Below are 10,489 nucleotides of genomic sequence, written 5' to 3'. Positions count from 1 at the left end.
ACTTCTGTATTTGATATTATTCACTGGGCTATCGCTTACCTTGTCTCATGTGTTTGTAGGTGAGCCAAGGGAGGTCCGAACCCAGCCCTAGTGAAGCCTATTAGGAACAACATGAGTTTTGGAGAGTCAGCCTTGTGTCTCACGCACGAGACCCATCCTTGCCATTTTGATATGTATTTACCTTTTGTCTTGTTGGCAAGGACTTTATGTATATTTGTATATATTCTGTTATGGGTTGACTCAGTTTGAATGATCTTGTAGGTAAAGAATTTTATGGTATTGTACTTTTGATGTGGGTTATTAACGTATATGTAAGTGGTTTGTTTGATGTGCATATAAGCACGGCTCTGTGGACAAAGTTTTAAATTTGTGCTTCCGTTTGGCCCCTTTACTCTGTTGAGTTACGTTTGTTTTAGTATTGAGGCCGTAGGTAATCTCAGGATTACTGGCCAGTTATGTCCTTAACCCATAGGGGCGGGTTCGGGCCATGACAAATACTGATATAATGCCTTGTTGTAATAACTTAGATAGCTAGTTGATATTTTAGATATCTAGTTGGTAGTTGATTACCTTCATTCAAATTTGTAATAATTAGTTAATTCGGACACTCAGACATTTATTCACACCCTCTTACACGAGGGTAAGTATGTACTAATGTTGTATGTCTTCCAACCCCCATTTCTTTCTCCCTTTTATTTATCCACTTATGATGGTAGTATAAAGCATCATGTTTATTTAGCATTCCCATGCTTGCACACACTCGTTTCATGTACATTTGGGTTCGGCTCATCATACTAACCAATGTTAATTTCAATTTCATTGCTTGAAAACGTGATTTATCCTATGTCTTGAATTGGATCATATACCATGCTCATAGCTGAGCCTATTAAGAATTGCATAAATGTGTGCGTTGCATTAGTCACATTAAATTGCTTAGGAACATGCATATTTTCTAATTAATTTTGCTTAAATGGCTTGTTACAATAATTAGAACATTTGGCCAACCAAACACAACTTAATTAAGTAAACTGAATTAGTTTCTAATAAAATTTGTTATATGATTCTAAAAATTCTGAATAACATATTGATGTAACGAATTTCGGTTTCGGAAGCCAATAAGGCTTTCAATTTTCAGATCAAAGCTGAATTCCAGACAGATAGTTCTATGAGTAACAGATAGAAAGCCAAATAGCATACAAAATACACAATAAACACATAATTCATTTTAATCACTTAATTAGGGTGTTTGGTAACGTTTACGTTTTCAGTTTATATTTACAAAAATTTTATAAACTGGTTTTTGTTTACTTTTTGTTTATTTTTAGAAAAACATAAACTACAAACGCGTTTAGTAATTGACAAAATGTTTAAAAAATTTTAAAAATATAAAAAAGAGTGAGAAATGGCAAGTGGCGGTGGAAGACGGTGGTGGAAAGTGGTGACGGTGGGTAGTGGGTGGGTGGGTGACAGTGGCGGTGGCGGGTGGTGGGTGGTAGTGAGTGGGAGGTAGTGGTGGCGGGTGGTGGGTGGTGGTAGCAGGTGGGTGGTGGATGGCGGGTGGTGGTGGGTGGCGGGTGGTGGTGATGGTGGGTGGTGGGTGGTAGCGAGTGGGTGGTGGTGGTGGTGGTGGCAGCAGGTGGGTGGCGGATGGCTGGTGGTAGTGGGTGGGTGACGGTGGTGGATGATGGGTGATGGCAGGTGGTGGTGGTGGTGGTGGTGGTGAGTGGGTGGGTGGGTGATGGTGGCGGGTGGTAGGTGGTACCGAGTGTGTGGTGGTGGTGGTGGGTAGATGGGTGACGGTGGCGGGTAGCGGGTGGTAGGTGGTAGCGAGTGGGTGGTGGTGGTGGTGGTGGTGGTGGTAGTGGTGGTGGTGGTGGGTGGTGGGTGGTAGTGGCAGATGGGTGGCGGGTGGTGGTGGTGGTGGTGGTAGGTAGATGGGTGACGGTGGCGGGTGGTAAGTGGTAGCAAGTGGGTGGTGGTGGGTAGTGGGTAGTTGGTGGGTGATGGTGGTGGTGGTGGTGGTGGTGGTGGGTGGTGGTAGCGGGTGGGTGGCAGGTGGTGGGTGGTTGGTGGTGGCAGGTGGTGAATGGTGGTAGTAGGTGGGTGGTGAGTGGTGGTGGCAAGTAAGTGGCTGGTGGTGGTGGCGAGCAGTGAATGGTAGTGGCAGGTGATGGGTGGTGGCGGGTGGATGACAGGTGGGTGGTGGTGGTGGTGGTGGTGGCGGCGGCGAGGGGTGGGTAGTGGCGGCGAGTGGGTGGCAGGTGGACTGGTGGTAGCAGGTGGTGGTTGGTAGTAGCAGGTGGGTGGTGAGTGAAGGTGGCAGGTGGTGGTGAAGGGTGGGTGGTGGGTGGTGGTAGCGGAAGACGGTGGTGGAAAATGGTGGCGGGTGGTGGCTAATGTTGGGTGATAAAAAAAAAAAACTGAAAACTCAAAATGGAAACACATTTTTTGTGTTTTTCTTTTTTTGGCCAAATTTATAAACTGAGACCACTGATTTATAAATAAAAAATTTTACCAAACAAGTTTTAATTTGAGTTTTTTAAATTTTTGTAAATACAAACAGAAAACTGAAAACGTAAGTGTTACCAAACGACACCTTAACATCCTTAATTACGAATTAGTAAATTAATTAGGGATCGACATTATTACATATATCAAGTAAGCACATAGCCTCATGGTAGAATGCTAAACATAGTAAGAAAAATAGACACAAGCGGGATGCTAAAGCATAAAAACTTACAAGTTTTCCGACGTTCCGCGAATAGCTACAAAACAAAGTTAGTAAAATATGCATGATCTTATATACAAAATCCTAATGCAATTCACTCATGATACACAACTAAAGATTCGACTTCTAATATATGATATGCGAATCATTTCAAGAACTTGAGGTAGCACACATAATCATATAGGAATTGATTAAATCCATAAATGCAAACTTAGACGAATCAAGATGCATGACACGGATACAAAACATGGATATAATGAAAACAAAATATGATGCATATTTACATAGGAAAGTAAGTAAAAGAATGGGATAGAAAGAAGTGGGGTGGGGAATTATTACAACACTTTGAATAAATAATTACAAACCAAATAAGAGAGGGAGGAGAAAAAAAATTACAACAAAATGAAAAAACCTCACAAAACACTTAAAAGAAAACAAAAGAGAAGCTTCATGCTTCTTGAAGACCGTATGAAATTGGCATGCGCAACACGGGAAGACTACTCTGTTCCATCCAAGAGAGGTTAACCGGCCGACCGACTAACTAGGCCTAGCAAAACCTGTCTTATTGTAACATTGAGAAAAGAACACGCAAGGAATATGTAGGTGGCTCAACTAACGACTCCCAGTTAGATTAAAACAAGAAAATGAATATGAAATAGAAAGTGCAAAATTACAACACAACTAACATGAAACTGAAATAAGAAAAACAAATCTAAGATAGAAAGTGCAAGATTATAACAAAACTGATATGAAACTAAAACAAGAAGACAAATATAAGCTAGAAAGTGCAAGATTACAACAAAACTAAAATGAAACTAAAACAAGAAAATAAATATAAGATTGAACATGCAAGAAAAATGAAAGAATTGAAAATTCGCATTTCAAAGAAAGATTGAACTTCTTGATTTCCAAACTTCCTCTTGATTATCCTCAAGGTTGCGAATTGTGATCTTAATCCTCAATTCAAGAGCTTGGAATTTGAGCTTAGAATGATGGTTTTGAACCAGTGTATAATCACTCTCTACTTGGCAAGAATGCTCTCTCATTGATCAAGGCTTTAGGACTTGGTTCTTGAGTAGTTTTGGCAAGGGAAGATAAGATGTATAGAGGCTTGGTAACTTCAGTAATTTGGCAAGACAACTCTCTAGTTTTCAAGGCTTTCTTTTATCTAAAATTCTAACACAATTTTAGCATTCTCTCTACATTTCTCCTCTAATTCTCCTCTAAAACTCAAGACTAGAGCTCTCATTATATAGGCAATGCAAGTGGGTAATAGTAGAAGACATGAATGGAGCACTTAGGGAAGATAATGGAGCTAATGGAGCACTATGGAGCTAATGTGAGACAAAAGTGGAGCACTATCTCAATGGATCAAGCACTAGTCAATGGAGGATGAGTAGGCAAGCATTTGGTGCAAAAATGGGTCAAAATGGGATAGTGGAGTGCCCTACACACAGAAAAAAAAGAAGAAAAGAGCCCATTGTTTTGTGGTTGCGGACGCGGTTAGTATGGTCGCAACCATGGTTAGCTTGGTTGCGGCAGCAACCAGGCAGGTCACAGGCACGATTAGGGATAAGTCAAGTTAAAAGAAATAACTAGAGAAATACAAGATAGCTTATGTTGTGGCAAAGTGGTTCAAGGTTTCTTCTCAAACAATAGTGCAAGGGTTCAAATCTCCCAACCCACAAGTTTAACAATTTTTTTTTTTTTTTTTGGCAAGCCATTAATGATCGAGCCAAGCCACCATCGAGCCGCTGCCGCCAAGCCACCATCGAGCCACCATCGAGTCATGTATCTAGACTGTCTAATCTATTTTGGCTAAATCTAAGCTATCCAGAGTCCAATCACAACAATCCCATAGTGTTTCCCAACTATTTGGAACATTCCGGACACATCCGTACGGTCAAATTGTGCAAATTACACTTGGCCAAAACTGACTTAGGTTTGAGACTAAAGCTCAAATTCTAACTTTCTTGTTTGAGGATTTTATGAGAAACACATTCTTATTTTCATCATTGGGTAATCAAAAGAAAGCGCTCAAGTCTTAAGGCTGGTCAAAATGGGGTATGTGTCTACACTATACTAACAGTGAGTTGGTGAGAAAAATTCTTAGGTGTTTACCATATAATGGGGAGGCTAAAGTCACAGCTATCATTGAAGCAAAGAACCTCTCCACTCTTGGATTAGATGAGCTCATGGGGTCTCTTATGACTCATGAAATCACTATAAAATGACATGAGGATGATGAGGACAAAAGCATGAGTGGAATTGCATTCAAAGCATCATCCCATGGAGAAGAAAATGAGGACACTAGTGAAGATGAAGGATATGCTATGTTTAATAGAAATTTCAAAAAGTACTATAAGAAGAGCAGTCATGGAGGAAGAAGACCCTTCAAGAAAGAGTACAACAATGATGACATCCAAAAGAAAGAACCCATCATTTGCTATGAGTGTAAGAATCCGGGACACATCAAGATGGATTACCCAAAATTGAAGAAACTTGGAAAAGGCTACAAAAGGAACAAAAACGCCATGATAGCAGTTTGGGAAGAAAGTGATGACAACTCTAGTGATGAAGCTAAAAATGATGAAGTAGCCAACCTTTGTCTAATGGCTCTTGGAGATGAAGAAACCACTCAAGAAGAGGTAACTTTTAATTATGAAGAACTTGAAAGATTGCATGATGAATTTAGAAAAGTATGTGCCAAAAATAACGTGTTAAAGAAATTATTGGCATCTTTATCTAACAATATGGATGAATTGAAGAAAGAGAACATTGCTTTGAAAAATGACCTTGACACCATTTCAAGTGAGGAATTTTTTTTGAAAAATAGTGTTGATGATTTGAATAAAACTCTTGAAACTTTTGTAAAAGGAATAGATAATCTCAACAAACTTCTTGGTAGTCAAAGATGTATTTTTGATAAGGCGGGCATTGGATATGACCCTTTTAAGAAACAAAAGAAACGTAACACAATTTTTGAAAAAGGACCTCCCATGACACAGCCCTATATTACTTGTCATTATTGTGAAGAAAGGCCATTATATATTTACTTGTCCATTCAAAGGAATATGAATATTGGAATTAAAAATGTTTGGATTGTAAAAGGTAGTAATCATACTAACAAAGAAGGACCCAGGAAATCATTGGTATCAAAATCTAACATTTGATTGTCATCTTGTAGGTATGCCTTAAGTCCAAAGCTAAAGAAGGCAGCTGGTACCTTGATAGTGGATGCTCTAGACACATGACTGGAGACAAATCCTTCTTCACTACCCTATCATCCAAAGATGGAGGATTTGTTACTTTTGGAGACAACAAGAAAAGAAAAATCATTAGTATTGGTAGTATTCGTATCTCTCCTAACCCTTCTATTGAAAATGTTCTACTTGTAGGTGGACTTAAGCATAACTTACTATTAGCCAATTATGTGATAAGGGAAATCGTGTTATTTTTGATAAATCACATTGCACAATTGAAAGCACAATTGATCACAAAGCACTATTTGTTGGAAATTTCCTTGATAATGTTTATGTCTTTTATCTCAATGATCTCTATGCTAGTGATCTTAAATGTTCATATGCTAGTAATGATAGTAGTTCGTTATGGCATAGAAGACTTGGTCATGCTCATATGGATTTAATTTGAAAAAGGATTTGGTCATTGGACTTCCAAAAATTAAATTTGAAAGAGATCGACTTTGTGGTGCTTGTTAACAAGGAAAACAAACCAAAAAATCTTTTCAATCAAAATCTCATATTTCCACTTCTAGACCTTAACAATTATTGAATATGGATTTATTTGGTCTCTCAAGGACATCTAGTCTTAGTGGTAAACATTATTGTCTTGTTGTTGTTGATGATTATTCAAGATTTACATAGGTTATGTTCTTAGCATAGAAAGATGAAACTTTTTATTCTTTCACAAAACTTTGTCACAAAATTCAAAAAGAAAAAGGTTTTCTTATTACTAATATTGGAACCGACCATGGTAGAGAACTTGAAAATGAAAATTTTGAATTGTTTTGTGATAAGCATGGAATTGGACATAATTTTTCAACACCTAGAACCCCTAAACAAAATGGTGTAGTAGAAAGGAAGAATAGAACCTTAGAAGAAATGAGTAGAATAATGTTTTGTGAAAACAATCTTTCTAAATATTTTTGGGCCGAGGCCGTTCAAACTGCATGCTATATTTTAAATCGTGCCTTGATTAGACCAATTCTCAAAAAGACTCCTTATAAACTTTGGAATGGTAGAAAACCCAACATTAATCACTTGCATGTATTTGGTTGTAAATGTTATGTGCATAATCATGGTAAGGACAACTTGGGTAAATTTGATTCAAAATCTGATGTGTCACGACCCAAACCCGCCCTTATAGGTTTAATGCCATTACCGGCCAGTAATCATAGATTACCTACGGCCTCTAAACAAAAATCCATTTAAAATAAAGTTCAGGGCTTAGCAGAAGTATAATACAACATATATAAGTTATCCATCCAGCCGTGCATACATGGAGAAAGCAAACTTTGTATCATAAGCAAACGTTCGTACATTATACACAAACATCACATAAGTTCAAATAGCTAAATTTTATAGTTATACAAAACCCCAAAGTATACACAAACACAAACTCATTTATCAAGCAAAAAGGGGTTCAACTAGCATGGCTCCACCTAAGCCTAATTACTTCACTTGGAAGCTCCACAAAAGGATGACTCGGGTAGACTCGAGGCTTTCTTAACTCTGATATTCAACTTGCTGACCTACGTATATATAAATAAATAGTGAGATAGGGCCCAGTGAGTAATAACAGAATAAAGAGGCTATATGAATGAAGTTTAATATCATTACAATGTCATTTTCGCATATCTAGTCAACCTTGGCATCAATAACCGCTTTAATCAAATCATGTGGCACATCCAATAGAGTAATAATGCTTTAATATCAATGGACCGCAAGGGTCAATCAATGTTCAATATTCAATGTGACCATTAAGGGTTAACATCAAAGATTTTCGTGTTTTGATTATTCAATGGGCCACGGTATTATTTTCCTCGGGCGAGGGCCAATAGGCCATGGTATTGATCTCCCCCAGGCAAGGATCAATGGGCCATGGTATTAATCTCCCCCAGGCAAGGGTGAATGGGCCATAGTATTAATCTTCCCTAGGCAAGGGTCAATGGGCCATGGTATTAATCTCCCCCAGGCAAGGGTTAATGGCCCATGGTATTAATCTCCCCCAGGCAAGGGCCAATGGGCCATGGTATTAATCTCCCCCAGGCAAGGGCCAATGGGCCATGAGTACAATTTCAACATAGAACTTCATTTATTATGAGAAAATAACATTTCAATAGACCATTCCATCAATCATCATATCAATTTCGATAGCAATAACATTTTCGAAAGTAAACATACTTGAACATATCTTTATAAAGTTATTACTCATTGTGGGTTATGTTGTCACAAGGCCTCAAACGTCCACCTATACAAAACACATAACAAAAGTACAATTAGAATACCGTTCAATAGCCGTTCCACTTTAATTAAATTTTCCTCATGTGTTTCTAACTCATTCCATGTTTATATGAGCTCAATTGGTGTCTAAGAGTACTTGAAATAACATGAGGATGAAGGTAGGCACTAAAAAGAGTTAGTCCAACTTTTCTGAAAATAGGGTCTTCGCTCGAGCACAACTTCCTTCGCTCGAGCGAGGCTAAAAAATAAAGGTGGTCGCTTGAGCGCAACTTCTATCACTCGAGAGGTCTGCAAACTTGGCAAAAGTACTGGTTGCATGAAATTTTCGCTCGATGGTCACTCGAGCGAAAGATTGAAAAAAAGGTGTCCTCGCTCGAACGTCACTTTGGCCACTTGAGCGGTCTGTAAAATTTGTAAAACTTCTGGGAGCTCAATTTCTACGCTCGAGCGGACATGCCAAACTCTGGAATTTCCAGAACTGTGTTTGAAGTTCAAATTTGTATTCAAAGGTTCCAAACTCGTGTTTTAGGTACAAAAACATGGGAAAACATTATAAAACATGGAAACATAGTTAATTTGGAACCAATTCCTCAAAACCATGGCAAATTCTCAACCAAAAACTTCAACTTCAAATTATAAAGCAAGTTTGACTCAAAGTGAGTTTATATTTCTTCGAATCATAATCAAGTGACATGAGAAGTATGAAAACATGAAGGACTCTTCAAATTGAGGTGTAAGTGTGCGATGCATGTAGGAATTTCATGAATTCTAACTCAAATTATGCATGCATGTACATGATTAATTCTTATCTTCCAAATTCAAGGTGATTGGAGCCTCTACTTAACAATTTCATGCAAATGAACTCAAAACTTAGATGAATTAAATTCCTACATGTTTCTTCTTCAAATATTAAGGTTGGAGATCATACCTAGGGCTTGAATTCAAGTGTGTACTAGCTTAAATCCTCAAATCCTTCACAATTTCCTTCAAATTCTCCTTTCTCTCTCTCTTGATGTTGAGTTCCCTCTTGTTCTTTTTCTCTAATCTCAGCCAAAGGATGTATATATGAGCCTATAAGCTTATTTGACCTATTTATATGGTGTGATTAGCTAGCCTAATCAAGTATAATTAAGGTTAAGTAATTAGGCTCAATTCTAACTAATTTCAATAAGTTTATTCTAATTGTTTTGATCTGAATCAATTTTCAATTAAAGTTGCCCGAAAATTCAAAATATTCTAATTAGTCTATTAAGCGAATCAATTTCAATTTCAATTTCTAAAGTCGTCTTGGCTCTCAATTTTTGTCTTTAAGTTGCCAATTCGAACATATATTCCATGTAATAACAGATAAATATAAAATTAAGCATGTAATCACACAATTAAACACATAGTCATGCAATTGGACTTATTGAAATAATGTAATATAATAGTTCGGAGGTCGGGGTTGTCACAGTCTCTTCCCCTTAGAAAGTTTGGTGCTCCAAACTTAGGTTACCTTCCGATGGAAATAAATGCGGATACTGCTGTCTCATCTCTTTCTCTTTCTCTTTCTCCCAAGTAGCCTCCTTCGCATAATGTTCTTTCCACTCGACTTTCACTATAGAGATAGCTTTGTTTCTCAATCGCTTCACTTGCCGATCAATGATTTGCACGGGCCATTCTTTATACATCATATTCTCATCTAAAGCCATTCGGTGGTGATCAATCACATGGAATGGATCTCTAAGATACCCACGAAGCATGGACACATGAAAAATATTATGCACTTGCTCCATTCTCAGTGGCAAAGCAATACGGTAAGCGACAGGACCCAACCTCTCGAGAATTTGAAACGGCCCAATATAGCGAGGAGTCAATTTTTCCTTTTTGCCAAATCTCGTCTGCCCTTTCATCGGAGTCACTCGACGAACACATGATCTTCCGCTTCATACTCTAAGTCTCTTCTTCATTGATCCGCATAACTTTTCTACCGGCTCTTTGCTGTTTTGAGTCTTTGCTGAATGATTTTGATCCTTTCGGTCGTTTCTTGCACAAGTTCGGTTCCATAAATAGCTCTATCACCAACCTCTGTCCAACAAACTGGCGATCTACATTTTCTGCCATATAGTGCCTCATATGGTGCCATAAAGATGCTAGTGTGGAAAATATTGTTATAAGAAAACTCAGCCAATGGCAAATAAGTTTCCCAGCTGCCCTGAAAATCCAAAACACACATACGAAACATGTCTTCTAAGGTCTGAATAGTCCTCTCGGTTTGTCCATCGGTCTGTGGATGAAA

The 10,489-nt window shown here is 38.2% G+C and overlaps 1 protein-coding gene across 1 annotated transcript; it reads right to left on the bottom strand.

Moving 5' to 3' along the window:
• Positions 1-8,174: 8,174 nt before the first annotated feature.
• Positions 8,175-10,103, bottom strand: LOC145791338 (uncharacterized). The gene is made up of 2 exons (XM_082871694.1): positions 9,707-10,103; positions 8,175-8,218 (listed from the first exon to the last, which is right to left on the bottom strand). Exons 1-2 carry the CDS (start codon positions 10,101-10,103, stop codon positions 8,175-8,177), a joined length of 441 nt encoding a protein of 146 aa, XP_082727820.1.
• Between the last annotated feature and the right edge of the window lie 386 nt (positions 10,104-10,489).

Source organism: Camellia sinensis, chromosome 5 (genome assembly GCF_055761805.1).
Source record: "Camellia sinensis isolate YWXY chromosome 5, ASM5576180v1, whole genome shotgun sequence".
Taxonomy (NCBI): domain Eukaryota; kingdom Viridiplantae; phylum Streptophyta; class Magnoliopsida; order Ericales; family Theaceae; genus Camellia; species Camellia sinensis.
The sequence above is the reverse complement of the archived record's forward strand: the minus strand, read 5'-3'. Positions and strand labels throughout refer to the sequence as shown.

What these genes read in the sequence shown, in the direction of transcription:
- LOC145791338 (XM_082871694.1), bottom strand. Translation starts at nt 10,103, where the DNA reads ATGAAAGGGCAGACGAGATTTGGCAAAAAGGAAAAATTGACTCCTCGC. An exon ending in GCATTTATTTCCATCGGAAG is followed by an intron (nt 8,219 to 9,706) that starts GTAACCTAAGTT and finishes TGTTTTGTATAG; the next exon opens with GTGGACGTTTGAGGCCTTGT.